This window comes from Amblyomma maculatum, chromosome 6 (genome assembly GCF_055883805.1).
Source record: "Amblyomma maculatum isolate TAMU_Amacu chromosome 6, ASM5588380v1, whole genome shotgun sequence".
Lineage (NCBI taxonomy): Eukaryota > Metazoa > Arthropoda > Arachnida > Ixodida > Ixodidae > Amblyomma > Amblyomma maculatum.
The window spans coordinates 83,472,050-83,488,415 of record NC_139349.1 but is presented as its reverse complement, the minus strand read 5'-3'; the positions used below and the strand labels follow the sequence as shown (position 1 = coordinate 83,488,415).

At 45.1% G+C, this 16,366-nt stretch overlaps 1 protein-coding gene across 1 annotated transcript in view; it reads right to left on the bottom strand.

Annotated features, from left to right (window-relative positions):
- The window catches only part of LOC146186127 ((3R)-3-hydroxyacyl-CoA dehydrogenase-like), a 46,994-nt gene that overhangs the window by 1,350 nt on the left and 29,278 nt on the right, over positions 1–16,366 (bottom strand). The window contains exons 2-3 of the mRNA XM_084605625.1: positions 3,934–4,142; positions 2,459–2,652 (exon numbers count right to left, since the gene is read on the bottom strand). Coding sequence (XP_084461751.1) covers positions 2,459–2,652; positions 3,934–4,090 — 351 coding nt within the window. The 5' untranslated portion in view covers positions 4,091–4,142. The remainder of the gene's footprint in view (positions 1–2,458; positions 2,653–3,933; positions 4,143–16,366) is intronic.

Here is a 16,366-nt window from a genome sequence, read left to right as displayed (position 1 = left end):
ATTCATCACCGTGGCCCCCTACCGCGCGCGGCCGGTGCGCACGCGCTGACTGGTCGCAACGCTGCAGGTCAATGTGCTGACTTCTAAAGTCCTTTGATAATTTAAAATATCAAGGGGCTTTACTGACTTCCAGCATCTTGCGCCATCTATAGGCGTCAAGGGGCTCTGGGCATGCGCTGTGGAACGCGCGGTGGTGGATCACAGGGACAGCTCGAGGATCGCAGTACACTAAAACTCTGTATTAGCGACCGCGGTCGCCAGTTTGCCGCCGACGTTGTGGAGCAGCTGCCCCGCTCGTGTGCTTGCCATTTTAGCCATTTGTGCCTTACCATCCCCAAACGAACGGTCTCATTGAGCGCACTAGCCGTACTATTGCGAACATGCTGTTCGCGTACGTTAACGTCAATCACAAGAACTGGGACTGCGTTCTAGCGTTTATTACCCACGTTTTTAATGCCGCCTGTTATGAGAATGTACAGAAGTCAGTGTGGGCAACTAAAAGGAAATAAAAATAACGTTGCTTAGCCCGCACCGACAAAAGCGCAACGGGCCTAAACCAACAAAAATAAAAGATGGGCAAAAAGTAAAATTTGCATATCTGGAAAGATGAAAAACTGGAAAAAGTTAAAGGGGGGGGGGGGGGGAGTGCACACTAAAGCTATGACGATGTTTGAAGACAGCGAAAAAACTTATTTTAATTTTTCTTGTACTACTTTACCTTCTCTCTTTTTTTACATCTACGTTGCCTTCCCATTTGTTTATTTTACTCTTGCTTGATGATTTGCCCTTTGTATGTCCTTGAAAAATGGAATGTGATAGATTTAGTTGAACTACTATATATTTACGCAAATTACTTATTACTGAGTGGAAGGAAAGGTTATACACTCAGCATTTAATTATTTTCCTATGGTGGGCTTCAGCCCATTCTAGCTGTTTTATACCTTCCTCCCCTCTCCCTCTCCCCCTTTCGCTCTACCTAACTAGGTCGCATTCTGTATCTCGCCGTACACAGTGTTACCAGCATCAGCTCTATTTTTCCACTCATAAAAATTCTGGGAAACATATACATGCATCAAATAAAGGTAGCCAGACAGGAGGTCAGTTCTGCGCAGCGTATCTCCCCCCCCCCCCCCCCCCCCCCAACCCCTGCCATAGCACACTCTTCTCTAAACAGAGACTTCGATGAACGGGATGAATCTGCGCGGCGAACTGTCGTGCAGCTCATAACCTACTGATGCCCTGAGGCAATAAATATCGACTAAAAAAAAAAAACTGTCATGCAGCTCTTCCTTATGCTGAACAGGCCCATGACCACAAAGAGATTGCATATATGAAATCTTAGAACATTCAACTGCAGGCAAAAATCTTATGCTGTATAGGGCAAAATATCAAAGAATACCGCAAGCTGTAGACGAGAAGAAGGAACCTTCGCAAATGTCTCATAATCCACGCCGCATAAGGGTATCGGACAATACAAATTTAACAATTTTCAACCGATCAAGTCCATGCTTTTCTGCATTAGTGTTGTGTGACTAGTGCACATCGCCATAACCTTTACGCCTCAACTTAATTTGCAGCACACTCGTGCTGTGCACTTCACATCGCCGTCTTCAAGTTCCAGGCTGCGGCGCGAACAGGTCAGATCAGCTTAACCAGGAGCTCGCAATCTAAGTGTAATTTCGTCGTAGACGTGCTGACGACTTATTGAACCATACCCAGTATAGTGAACAAAGCTAAATAGATGCTTTCACACATGTGCTCGGTTTAATTTTGTTAAACCCCTGCCCCTTTTATATCGCCCAGGAACTGAGATGGGTCATGTTGTGTTTCGCTTTTGTGCGAAGGTACCAGTGTATGGTGTGGTCATTTCTCTTGCATATCTTACTTTTCCTACCGACCTCTCCAACTTGAGCATGTGAAATGCGTGCAGTATTAAGCAAATAAGTGTTAAATAAAACTAGCATTCTTCTTTGGGCCTCTACGGAACACAACTACGTTATGCTTCATCGGCAGCTTGCTACTAAACCAATGTCAGCTACATATATTCTTAAATTTTGCTTGAGATAGGATAAGACCAATAATCATATGTAATAAAAAATGCTTGCATTAATATAATCTAACACGCTTAGTAAGTATAGCTTCATTGTTTTGAAAAATTTTGCGTGCAGAATTTTGCAAATTTTTTACCAATTTCTCGTTCTCCAAGCTTCAATTCAGATTTTTTTTTTTTCTGATTAAAATAGGCCAGTCGTGTAGAATGTCAACCATGCAGTGAACATGTGGCTGCATATGCCATTTCGAAGTTAGGAGGCTCTAAGTAAGAATGTTCCGTTTCACGCAACATCTTTTTTTTTTTCTCTCTTTGGATTTGGTGACATATATCATCATACAAACAGCACTAATAAGCACGCATCATATCTTATACGCATAATCGACATGTTCAATCTTACAGCCTTACCTTCAGGTTTACTCTAATGGTGTCATCGAACAGTTCATCCGTGGTATCGACGAGAGAACTCCGAAGAAAAATGCCCGCGCAGTTTACGACGATGCTGAGAGGCAGCGGAAAAGTTCCCCTGATGTTGTTGAACAGCTCCTCAACCGAAGAAGCGTCTCCAACATCCACATACTCGGCCAGGTGCTTCGCGCCTCCTGTGCGACAAAAAAAGAGACGTGTCATTTGACCGAAATTAGCAATTGAAGACCTACAAAGATGACTCTGAAGTACAAATATACAACATGTACGCCCAATAATATGTGTTGTCTGCATTCGCTTTAAGCGTAATGCATGATTGTTCTACTTGGGATGTTGCATATATATTTGGTGTTCCTTGTTTTCAAGCTTCTTTCTCCCATATTTCGCTTGGTAGTGGGAAATAAAAACTGAGCGATTATAGTTGAGCTCAAATCTGTGTGCAAACTGGTTATGCAGCAAAAAGAGGATTTATAGTTCGGGATTCTCGGGATTATTTCTTTTTCCAGCAGAAGACAGCTGACTGAAATGGCTGGCTTTACGACGGAACATTCCCGGATTTATTTTCCGTCAATCGTTTATGCCTGACGTAGGTTTTTATTTACTACAGTTATTCAGCCGCGCGCGTTGCCGTCGCCTGTGCAGCGTTTCTGAGTATGTACAGGCGAGCCCGGCTCTGTTTTCACAATGTAGAAACATCGTCCAGAATAAGAGCGATCATTTAAGCACGCAAGAGCCTTTCAGTAGAACGTAATCAGCATGCGTTAGGCTTGATTTGTTTCCGGATACTGAAGCATAGTTTATGAAATCAAGTCGTGTCATGAATACAAAAAATGGAAATAGGTTAAAGATCATCATTAACCCTTCTAAATTAAGTCACCCGCTAACTTCTGTGTCATGTCTTCAGCTTCTTGTGTAGTTTTGCGTTTCGAAATGGCAGTAGGGTGCAAAGGTGGGCAACCTCAGGTTTCAACCTCATGAAATTTACCTCAACATCAAAATGACCTCAACTTTAAGGAATAAGGCGAGGTTGAGGTGTGGTCGACGATTTTGGAGTGAGGTCGGGAAATTGGACCTCAACCTCACGCGTGAGTTTGAGGTTGAGTGAGATCGTCATTCGGGGACGTCGAAATTGTGAGGTCAATGCTTTTTGCTATTACCGCGGCTGACTGCTAAAACTCCCACTGGCCTTACTATTCCCGCAAAAGCAGTGGTCACAAAAAAAAAAAAAAAAAAAACGCTTGATCTAATAAGAGTACTGTTGATAGTAGCGGACCATAGGCTCAAATGCTCCAGAAGGCTCAGCATGCTACAAAGTGTTAAACGAAGTGTCGTGTTTCCCCTTTCCCCGGACAGCAGCCACAGCCTATCATAGTAGTCAATCCAAGCGTTTAATAAGGTGTTCATCCTTATTTTAATTGCCCTAGCTACGAACAGCGGGACAATGACGATAAACTCACTTGGCAAGGACTGAGCCACTCTCCTGGCTCCAGCTATGTGTTTGTCGGCGACGACCACGGTGGCTCCGTCTGCTGCCAGGGCATGGCACACAGCTTCACCAATGCCGCTCGCACCACCAGTCACCAGAGCTAGCCGCTCGCTGAGAGCCATGCTCATCGCAGACTTATTCTCTGAACTGGCTCTGTCCACCCCTTCGAAGGTAAATTATCTAAAAGAGAGATGAGATTGTCAACAGTGCGAAATCAGTCAGCTAGCGATGCGTCGTAAGTGGTTGGGCAAAACAATCCCGCTGGGAACAATGCAATCAGTCGTCGCAACTCAAGTTCTTTCTGGTTTATCTCTCCTTGCCAAAGGCGTTATGCCTCTTCCCTACTATTCAATTTATTCGCACATCGTTTGAGTCTGTCTTCGAATCAGAATTATTCTTACCTCTGGTTTCTGTGGGATTCAGGGCACCAAAGCAGAACACATGCGCTACAAGGGACGCCATAGTAGAGGGCCTGTATTAATTTCTACTACCTGAGATATTTTTCCTCTATTCCCGGACATCGCAAAGCAAGGGGCGTATTCCATTTTGCTTGCATCGGAACATGGCCCTACATCCGGCAGTGAATCCGCATCCTTAGACTAAAAAGCCAAGCGCTCCAACCACGCATCTTCCACCGCGGACTTCTTCCATTTATGCGAGGAGTAGAGCGGAATGTACTCATAAGTTATAACAAGTGTAGTGTGTGCTAAACTCTGTCTATACATATTCTTAATTATCGTTGGAGAAGCATTCAGCGCAGCGGTGACAAATAGCTACATTTCAGAGAATGTAAGCGGGCAACAACAAAGCGCGTACACTTAGGACTCAGTCCCGAGCTCCAGTAGCTATAAATATAAAGGAGCACGACAATATATATTAAAATAAAAATAAGCTGAGCTATACTACGCAGAAAATTACTCTTAGCTGAAGATAAAGCGCATAACTTCCTCTCTCGCGCTTGATTTTTGGCATACTACCTCCAGGCACCAAAACTGCTAGATTGAGTGAAGCAATTCGATTTTCGGATACGGCATTAAGCACTGTTTTGTATACGACGATTACTTAGGTATATAAAGGGTGTCCCAGCTGAGATGGACTACGATTAACAAAAAAAAAAAAAAGAAAACACCTAATTATTCCTTTGAACTGAATAAGAGTGAATGTTGTCCGTATTTATTAAAATACCTTCCAGTAACTTCAGTTGCGCCTACATGTACAATTAGTCGACGTTAACTAATTCATTTTTTTTTTTTTCTAAATATCGCTCTGAACGCTCAGGTCTGATTGGGAAAGTTGTCTAGAGCCACGACAATTGTCCAACCCAGGTGCTTCGATCCGAACAGGTACCCTTAGTGTTGCACCTCTTATTTGGGAAATACTATACTACATAACAGCTAGCTCTGTGTCATAATGTGTTGGAATTTGAATGTTCTTACCTACGGCTTTGTAAAGCACTGCAAGGTGAACGTACGTACGCCTTGTGCGATGCCCAGCAGTGTTCTCTTTCCTGTTGGCTCGGAGATAACCTCCAACGGCTGCAGGGCGACGCGCCAGAAAAGAGTTAGCAGTCGTTGACGCTTATCTCGCGTCCGGCAGCAAAGCGAACTTCTGCCCTGAGCTAGTAAAAAAGGCGTAAATTTAGCAGCGTTTTACCAAGTCGCGAATGATAGCGCTGTAACTGCGGCGTATTCACAGGATTTCGTTTTTACTTAAGAAATAAGGCTGCGCTAAGGCTCCCTTATGGGAAGCACCTCAGTCGAATAATTTTCGTGGCGCTCAACAAATCTTCTATTCGCTTCTGCTCGTTTAGATAAATCTGTCAAAAGTTAATTGATGTCGATTGTTATTCACGTAATATACCAAAAAAATATTCGAGGCTGATTTAGATAAATGCTGACGTTAACATTCAGTTAAGTGTAATTCGGAAGAATGATCGCACAAAGTAAAGCATAAAAACACGACAAAGACGGGGTGAGGACCGTACAAGCGCTAGAAAAGCGTTAGGAACCGCTTGTCCTAGCTTTAGCACTTTAGCGCTTGCCTTGTCCTCACCTCGTCCTTTATCATTTGTTTTGTGTGCTTTGCTTTGTATGGCGATGAACCAACATGCCCAAACATTTTCCATTCGAAAGAATGCTCAGGTATTTAAGTACTGGTCCCTCTTATCTAAAGCATGTAACATTCAGTATAGCCTGCATTTGTAGCTCTCGAAAGGTTTCGTTATTAAGGCGTCGCACTACAGCATTTTAGCTAAGTCCTCTGGCACATAGTCTCAAGAGGTAAGCGTGACCGGTCAGCACTAAGTCCTGGAAAAGTTACCTGACTTACGTTCCTGATGGCAGACCCACGTGAAGATTTGCCGTTTTCAGCGTCATCGGCGCGACAGCAAGTGCCCCAAAATTCAGAGTTAAACGAAGATTAAATCACGACGACAAGTGTGCATTAATACGTAACTTTCCCTGAGATGAAGATATATCACTCCATTATAGCAACTCGTCCTGAGGGAGTAGTTTCGCCTGCGTGCGAAATGTTGGCATCGTGGATTGTTCATCTATTGCGATCGTTGCACCCATATAATGTCAAGATGACAGAAAAGGAGATGAATCGAAGCGTGTATTTACCTAAACAAACACCTGAATGATCGGTCTATAGGAGAGTTATTCGCCGAGAGCTCTACTCGCCACACTCTTGAGAACCAAACCAGTTAAATGACTGCTCTCTGCTCGTGCTTCGTCTCCCCTCCGTCATCACCGAGGGAGAGTAGCTCTCTCCCATGACCAGTGACCCGTGAAAAATGACCTTGAAGGACTAAGGGAATAATTCTCAAGCGCAGCCATATGGCTACAAAATAAAGCTATACAAATTTCTCACAAATTTCGTAGTCAAGAAAAAATTCGTCCTGGTCCCGAGGTCAAACCCGGAACCCCCGTTTTGCTGGCGCAGTCGCTCTACCAACTGAGCTAACCAAGACGGTCAGTAGATCAGATGGTAGGGTGAGAGCGAAATTATCAATACCTCGAAGTAGGAATGGTGTTAATCGAATAGTTACGGTAATCCCCAATGTGGAGTATATTTGTAATAAGAGAATAATTACTCATTGACAACACCCTAATCGTAGCCATGTGGATGCAACTTGGTCTCCTCTCTCGAAGCAAGGAAGACATCCTCTTCCCCCATGGCCACAAGTCTTCACGGGATTCCGATTCCTACTAGGCTCCCTTCAAGAGACGTTATTAAACACCTTACTATAAGGATGTCGGCATTTCTGCGACTTCAGCTGCGTGCGCCTTTTTCTTTTCTACTCACTTCCTCTTCTCCCCTCCGTCCTTTTATCTACATGCAGGCAGTGGTGGTGAGGCTAAACAAACGTCAGTCACAGGCCGATGTAATTTCCTCTTTTGTCTCTTCATTCGACCTCAACCCCCACCACACACACACACGCACTAGATGACTGGGTCTGGTGAGGTGAAAAAGGTAAACTTTTGAAGGCGCACATATTACCGATTCAAACCTCTTCATACACTACAATTCAATTTGACTATAGCAGATACATGCTAAAGGAAAAGGGAAGTGGCATGACACCTTTCGGAATGCTAAGCGAAAAATTGTTGCGTAAAATTTTTATACGAAATGAGAAAGTGTGGTGCCGCATGGAGGATCCCTTAATGATGCCGTAAAAGCTGATTGCGCGCCAGGGGCAATAGGGGGAGAGGCCGTGCCACATTGGTATCTGTTTCGCATTGGGCATGCCACCATATTACTCTCCACATCGGTAGCTAGATTATGCCTATTGCGTCGCCATCTAATGTTGCCAACATCAGACCGGTTTTCGCGCAACTGGGCTAATAGGCTATTCTCAGTATTTCTCACTGAGAACGGTGCTGGTTGTAGCACAAGTGAGGTGTGCTTCTGCTGGGGATGTGATAACCGTGATACCTGAACCGCCCTAGAATTATCCTTCTAACGTATTATGCAAAAACAAGTTATGCATTGATGAAGATTTGATAGCTTTGCCACGCTCGTGAATGATGAATTCAATAGCGCTAAAGATTTTGTTCGGTGCTCTAACTCACAGCTATAGAATGAATGGCACGTCCTTAGCAAGGCTAGGACGTTTTGGGTAAGCGGTTTCTTTGTAGAGTGGATTTTGGGGTTTGTTGGTTCATAGCTTCAAGACACTGTAGCCTAACAAGAGACGAGGACACGGGACACAAAACAGCGTTTCCTTTCTGTTCTTTTGTCCTCGTCTTCTGTTGCGCTACAGTGTCTCGGCTTCTCCATTAGTGCGCTATCTCTAAATCTAAACAAGGGGTTGATTCCATGGCCAAGTACTCGGTGAGTTCGACTGGCTCACCGTGTGTTTATCAGGTGTGCTTTTCACGGTGCCGGCAAGGCGCCAAAGCAGCATAACATGCGCCGAGAGATAGGAGGAAACTCGAACATGGCGGATGCTTTGAGCTATGCCCCGCTTCAACCGAGGCCACGCCGTGACAGGAGCTAGCCCCAACAAAGACGCGTGATAGACGACAGCATGGTGCGAATCTCGAAATGGATACCTAAACGTATAGGCAAGCGTTACCGAAACAGTGATGCGAAACTCGAAACTCAGTCGTCCACAAGCGGCTTCTCTGCTCGGTCATTTAAAGCTAGAAAAGGTCCGTTCACGGCGAGAAGGCGTGGAGGAAATGCGGGCTGACGCTGGGAAAGCACTCGGACGCTATCGCGTGGAGAGGACGCGGGAAAATGCTGTACACTCTTACGCTTATAGCACCCGAGCCATATTCGCGTTTTCGTATACGTTTCATGCGCTTGAGATCGGGGTGTCGGGCCCGGCCCACTCGGGACAAAATATACCTTGGCCCGGGCCCAATCCGAGCCCGAGGCAGTGGACCTCCGAGCGGCCCGAGCCCGACCGGCAGGCCGGACCACCTACGGGCTTTCGGGCGGACCCAAGCCCGTGCACAGCTCAAGTTTAAAGTACCAAGCAGGAGAAAGGTACTAATTTTAACGCTCGATAAAACGCCAAATTTACATAAACAAGCTTCGCAAAATAGAATACAATATACGACATTATAAATGCATGCGAAATACCGCACTCTAGCACCGTTTGTATGCGTGTTTGTGGATTTACTCCCGAAGAATAACCGCCATAAAATAACACTGACAGAGGTCCTTCACTTCGTAAAAATATGCCATGTTTTATTTTGCGTCATATGTCTCCTGTTTACACTGTTTCGTGGCATTCCGTGAGCAATGCAGCTTAAGTTTCGAGGAAACGTGTGCGGCAGTAGTGCACGCCCTAGAAGAGATGAGCCGATAGGATGAGCCCGTAGCAGAGGAAGCGGTTGTCTCCACTTTAGGATAGGCTGCGCGCATCGAGGCACCCTAATTGAATACAGTCAAAACTTGATTTAACGAAACCCGATTTAACGAAAGTCCCGATTTAACGTAGATATCGTAATTCCCCCTCAGACGCCCATAGGATCCAATGCTTTCAGTGGCTCGAGATAACGAAATAATTTCATGAACTGTCCCAATTTAACGAAAACTTTTTTTTTTTTTTCGAAAAATGAAGGTGGAAAGGAGCTATCTTTGGTCTATCTTGTAGAGAGCACCCCAAAACGTATTAATTGCGAGCCTACGGTAACAGCGCGGGGCACCTTCATCCCGCTACTGCGCAGCGCAAAACGAGAGTTGTAGTGTTCAATTCAATTCACCAGATGGTGCCAGCGGTAAAAAAGTCTCATGTCGCATTCCAAGCGGTGGTGTCGCACTACGGTGCTTATTTGTGGCTTGCTTCGTGTGGTTCGTTCGCCATTGTGCTTCTGTGGATATATTCCCGTGCCTTTACAGGCTTCTCTCGAGCTCAGCTTGTTAGGCCTACTGTGCTACGTAGCTCTTCAGACCTACGAGAAATCGGTGCGGTCATCGCTCACAAAGCGCAAGCAGGCAAAGATCACCGACTTCTTTGTTGGAAAATAAATTTGTAGTCCTCTAGGGCGTTTCTTAATGAGTAACTATTTTTCTTGTGTGCTACCGGCGCCGGCCATTTTTGCTGGCGCATTTCATATTGAGAGCGTTAAGGATTCGCAAGTATGATACCGCGGTGGCTTTTTGGATACCGCCGCACCTTATAATCGAATGCTCCAAATTCTAGGACCGAGAAGTGCCTCACTCGATTTAACGAAGTCCCCGATTCAACGAAATAATTCACGGCTCCCCTCAACTTTTTTTCTTCAACTGTATAAGCGAAGCAAATTTAAGCATATCGTATCATATGAGCGCGGGACTCTGATGTGCTTGCTTCTTGCAAAACAGGAGCAGATATCTCTTGAACGGAAGAGAGGCAGTACGTCATACGTTTGAAAGCAGACTTCAGTCTGACGGAGAGAGAGAGAGAGAGAGAGAGAGAACACTTATTGACTGACATTAGACCGGGTGGTCGCCGTAAGCCAATGAATTGGTGCCTGTATCGCCCAACACATGGCCGATATGCGCAACGGGCTGTGACCGCAGTAATCAACAAAGTGCGGCAGGAGGAATGGCCCAGCTCTCAAAGAATATAGGGTACGTGGGAGAGTACGTACCTGCACTGCATGCATGTATGATACTCCAAGCAAGAATAATATCTCTTCAATCAGGCACACGCACAGGTACTCGGTAGAATTTTTCCAGGGAGCACTCAAAAACGCTAAAAGAACTTTCGTTGCTGCCCTCCTGAAGCCGCTGAATTAAATCGAAGGGCGGCATAAGTACGGTATATATATATATATATATATATATATATATATATATATATATATATATATATATATATATATATATATATATATATATATATATATATATATATATATATATATATATATATATATATATATATATATATCAACACGTTTAAGAAACATGACAGTGAGTGATGGTTGCATCTACTTATTGGGCTGATTGAAATACCCCCTTGTTCATTATATTATTCAACCTCAAACTGGCAGGCGCCGAGTCATAGCGACACAGAAAATCACTTCTGCTCACATAAGGTAAGATGGAGTCCAAAGACAGACTCCGCCCGCACCACTAATGTATCGCGGGTCACTTCTGCTCAGAGTGGAAAATTAAGCGCCGAACTCGTCGCTGTGGATTTCGACTTTTCTGCCCACTGCTGTCGCATTCGGGCTAAGACTTCCTAGCAGCGTGACAAGGGAGACGAGACGACTGACGGGGAGCAGCATGGGAGAGATGGGAAATAAGTTTATAAACAAATTTTTATATGCCGAGTCAGAACGAGGAACTCAGAAGAAATGAGAGCTGCATGCTTGTAGATAAAATTCTACGATTTAAATAGCGTCCGTGATCCCCAGCTGGGGAAATGTAGTCAAGTTTGCATTGTGCAATCGTCAGGACACACGCGAAACTTCGAGGTGCCGCCCACTGCCTGAGGTGGTTTTTGAGCCTCCTCGCGCACCGCCTGAGTTGTGGTCGAAGTGACTTCCTGTTCGTATTAGAGAACCGCTCCTCTCCCGTTTCCAAATTCAGTAGGCTCACTGCCATTCTGTTTTAAATATTACCACCATACTGGGCATTTTATCTTTATAAAGATAATTACGTGCACTAGAGTTTTCAGTGAGAAGAACATGTGAAGGAGAAACTTCTTGCTATTGTCTTCAGTGGCACCGCGAGGGTTCCACAATGCGGCTCAAAAAAGACTGTTTGCGTGTAAAACAAATCTCGGCGAATACTCCTCCTCCTCCTGTTTTGCCATGTTCACTTAAGGCGCAGTTCAGTATCGTCACCTTTTCTAGTGGCAGTTCATTAAAGGCATCCATTGAACTAATTTCAGAGCGCTTCGTCTTTCGTGATAACCGAACATTGACCTAAATCTAAAAAATTCGTTTCCCCGATGGTCGTCAAAAGGACAGAAGACTGACCAAAGTGTGTTTTGAGATCGGGTTGGAAATGAAAGATCTCGCCTCGTAGAGTACAAATCGAGCACTATAATATCGCATGAAGCAAGTGAAAATCGCATGAAGCAAACTGCACTGTCTTCTTGCGGCAGACCCTATCATCATCGCATTTGCATGTACGCGTAATATTGCTTTTCTGAGTGGCTGTCAACAGGTTAAGAGCCACGTGCTTCATACGATGGCGCGACGCCGACAGCTTAGGAAGCCACTTTTTCGCTGACATTAAAATGTCGTGACCAGTCAACAGCATCAAACAAAGTAATTGAAGTATAATACTAATCTACAGTGCCCGCCTGCAACAGTGTACAGGTCCAGCAGTCGGGGACCTTACCCAGTGCACCGCCGTGACGTAAAAAATTGGTTCGCTTGTCCGTATTAGCTCTTTCTCCTTCCTGCGCACTGTAACAGAACTGCACGCCTGACAGCACTGAGTGTTAGTGTGTCAATGCTTTTCTGGCAAACGGAATAAAACATATGCGCACCACAAGATGCTCAATGAAAAATTTTGTATATCAGCGACATACCAACAGAACATTGGCTAGAACTAAGATGGTAGTCAGTAGCCGGCTTTTCGTGTGACGTCAGCTGCGCGGCGCGCTCACGTAAGCAATCATGACCTCAGCAGCATGGTGCCAAACAATGAAGAAGATCGCATCCTCTTGCGGCCGCAAAAGTTGTAGTTATTCCTGTCGTCCAGAAAAGGTTTGTCAGCCCCATGCAGCTCATGCCTCCTGGGATTCACGCAGGTTATCCTACAAAATAAAACTTTAATTTACCTCCCTCCTACCCGTTACGGCCCGGCTATAATTTTTTGGTTCAGCCTCTTTTGAGAGACGCGAGCATCTTGCGGCAAAATTGTGTCTTATCGAAGACTTTGGCATTGCATGCAGGATGCAACCAAGTTCAATGCTTGCCCCAGTCTTAGTTGAGTTCGCGTGCGTCAGTCAGCGTAGATAACGCAGAAAGCGCAAAAGCAGCAGACATTTAAATAGCGAGATAAGGCCGCATGAGATTAGCCTGCACGTGCCGTTTCCTTGTTTCGGTCATAGCTGACTGAGCAACGCTGCGCTCCAAAGCCACTTATTGTTTTAAAAGCAACAACGAATATCACAATTTCATTATTTTCCCACTATCTCTCTGCACACTTGCTAGAAGCCGCTTAGCCACGCATATTTTGGGCATATCAAAGGTGTGTCATCTCTTTCAGGTATCATCTGTGTGCACACACTCGAATACAAACAGCAGTCACGTGACGCATTCGGCACCTATGCTTTTCCTTCTTCGGAGTACACTAAATGATAAATGATATAATTAAAAACAATTTGTTTGGTTAATTAAGTGTTTTTACGTCTGAATGCAAGAAAGTTTTAATGAAAAACGAGAGGTAAAGCGATTGCGAAAATTTGGCCCTTGCTATTGTGTGTGACGACAGTGAGACCTAGCTTGCAGGCTGAGATTTGAAATGCGAGGCAAGCTAAAGATTCGCCAAAATGTGAGAGCACCGTTTGGAATTGTTCTGCTTGGCGGTTTGGCATCGACAGCCAGAGATTTTGGCAAAACGTTAAACGTATTTTGTAAACTTAATAATATGAAAGAAAATGTGCAGTATATGTCACACTTTTCTCGAGATCGAGCAGAGTCGCCACCTTGCGGCGCAACGGCGAAACCTATTCAGTGTGGATGCGCGCTCGCGTCAGTGCTTGCACACGCGCGTATGGCTTGACGTCTGGTGTTTGTTTCGCGGTTCTAGTGCGCTCGTGTTTATCTGTTTTCCTCTTACGAGAGAAATATGAGCATCCCACGGTACAACAAAGGCTATTGTTGTCATTATCGAGTATGCCGCGCTGTATAACCTCATCTTCCATCAGTCTTCGGCGCTTGAAGTTCTTTGTCGCACAGCATCTCAAACACAGCGACGATGTCGTTAGGTGACGTGTTAAAACACAGTGAGCGGGTCTTCGTCGTCCATAATACAATTTAATGCAACCGCCCAGAAATTATATATCTGCCGCTTCTGTTTCCGACAGCATAAGCCGGCCTGAACACTGCTGCCTCCCTGATGTAGATTGACAAGACATTCTGTGCTCTACGCGAGATCAAGTTGTTACAGTGCTTTCTTCTCGTCATTTTGGTAAATCGCTTTTTGGCTCAGTGTTGCTGAACGCAAACCCATTGTTTCTTCATGCGGGCTTAATTATCTCCCTTCCGTATCTCCTTTCTTGACCTTGTTTACTTTGATAGTCGCAAGAATGCGTACAGTATCTTTTTCTTTTTAAAGCTGTTTTATACCTGACCGCTGCTCTGATAAGAATCTTAGTTTTTCTTTGCATAACTAGATGATAGTTTGATACTTAGAGTGCTAGCTAAAAAACTCCTCCCACCAAAGCTACATGCTAGAGGAAAACTACGCCCGTGTTTAGTTATTTGCAACGTCTTCGCACCGGCTAAAATTTGTAGCTTGAATTTCAACGAAAAACTAATTGGAGAAGAGCCTGAGTTTGGGGAGTTAGTAATTTTCCACTTATACAGCTAAACATAGTGGCATTTTCGTCAATCACTACACTACTAATTTGCCAATAATCAATGCCCATACATCAAAGCTTCCCATATGCTTTCTTTGTTCAAATACTCTTTCTTCAGTCAGACTATTATATTCGCTGAAATTAGCTGCAGAAAACGCTGGCCTCGTAGTGAATTCAGCGAACGTACTTGCTCTACTCTTCATGCTACACATACCCAGTCAGCTTTCCTGTATGGCCAGTGTTCCTGTACTGTGTCGGCGGCATTTTGAGATAATAGCTCACAGCAGTGCAGGCTCTGTCTAGCCAGAGCCGATCTCTAGGTCGATCTCGCCGCTTCATATTAATTTAATTTCGAGCACCTGAGAATTTTAACATGCACTAAAATATTACAGCACACGGACGCCTGTTTGCGTTTTGCCTTTTGGAAACGCTGCCCCCGTGGTTGGCCGGGTTCGAACACTGAAACTTCGACTCATTAGTCGAGCGCCGTAACCTGTGGCAGGTGGCGTTATTTGCAGTACGAGTGCTCTTTTTGTGATTAGAACTATGCATACAAGCAAATTCCATTTTCCCCTCATTGTCTCTTCAAGGATAACTTAAAGGGGTTCCAAGTTGTCTTTATCTCTCTCTCTCTCTCTCTCTCTCTCTCTCTCTCTCTCTCTCTCTCTGCTACATTCCTTAACTACGTGTCACTCTAACTCGCATCTGAGTACGTCACTCCAGTGCAATACACTGGGGAATTCATGCCCTGTTATCACCGGATGTGCTCCTGATGGGAAACAATTCAGGCTGAGGATATCGCGAGCTTGGGTAAGACGTGCGTTCTGAAATCTTCCAATGACTGACCGACAGTGCATTGCTTCTGGCATGAGTACACCAGCGCACTAGAAGAATTGAACGCTTCTCCTTGAGTTTTAGAGAAACTCCGCTGGGGTGGCGCAGTGGTTACGGCGCTCGACTACCGTTCCCAAGGATGTGGGATCGAATCCCGGCCATGGTGGCCGCTTTTCGGTGAAGGCGAAAAGCTATGCTGTGCGATGTCTGTGCACGTTAATGAATAATAATAGGATGCGGGATCGAATCCCGGCCACGGTGGCCGCTTTTCGGTGAAGGCGAAAAGCTATGCTGTGCGATGTCTGTGCACGTTAAGGAATAATAATAGGATGCGGGATCGAATCCCGGCCACGGTGGCCGCTTTTCGGTGAAGGCGAAAAGCTATGCTGTGCGATGTCTGTGCACGTTAAGGAATAATAATAGGATGCGGGACCGAATCCCGGCCACGGTGGCCGCTTTTCGGTGAAGGCGAAAAGCTATGCTGTGCGATGTCTGTGCACGTTAAGAAATAATAATAACAGGATGCGGAATCGAATCCCGGCCACGGTGGCCGCTTTTCGGTGAAGGCGAAAAGCTATGCTGTGCGATGTCTGTGCACGTTAAGGAATAATAATAGGATGCGGGACCGAATCCCGGCCACGGTGGCCACTTTTCGGTGAAGGCGAAAAGCTATGCTGTGCGATGTCTGTGCACGTTAAGGAATAATAATAATAAGATGCGGGATCGAATCCCGGCCTCGGTGGCCGCTTTTCGGTGAAGGCGAAAAGCTATATGCTGTGCGATGTATGTGCACGTTAAGGAATCCCCAGGTGGTCGAAATTTCCGGAGCGCTCCACTATAGCCCCTCTCATAGCCTGAGTCGCTTTGCGACGTTAAGTCCGTATAAGCCAAACCAATTTTAGAGCAATGTATACTTAGCGTCTCAGCATTTTATTTTTCATATCAGTCACGGATGCGCGCATGGATCACTGATACACAAACTGGACACGAAAATTGTCTCTCATAAACATGTTCCGCTAAGTGTATTTTCTTTAGGAGCAAAAGCTAAGTTGTGCATTTGAAAGAGGGAGAGGCGAGCACTTTATTT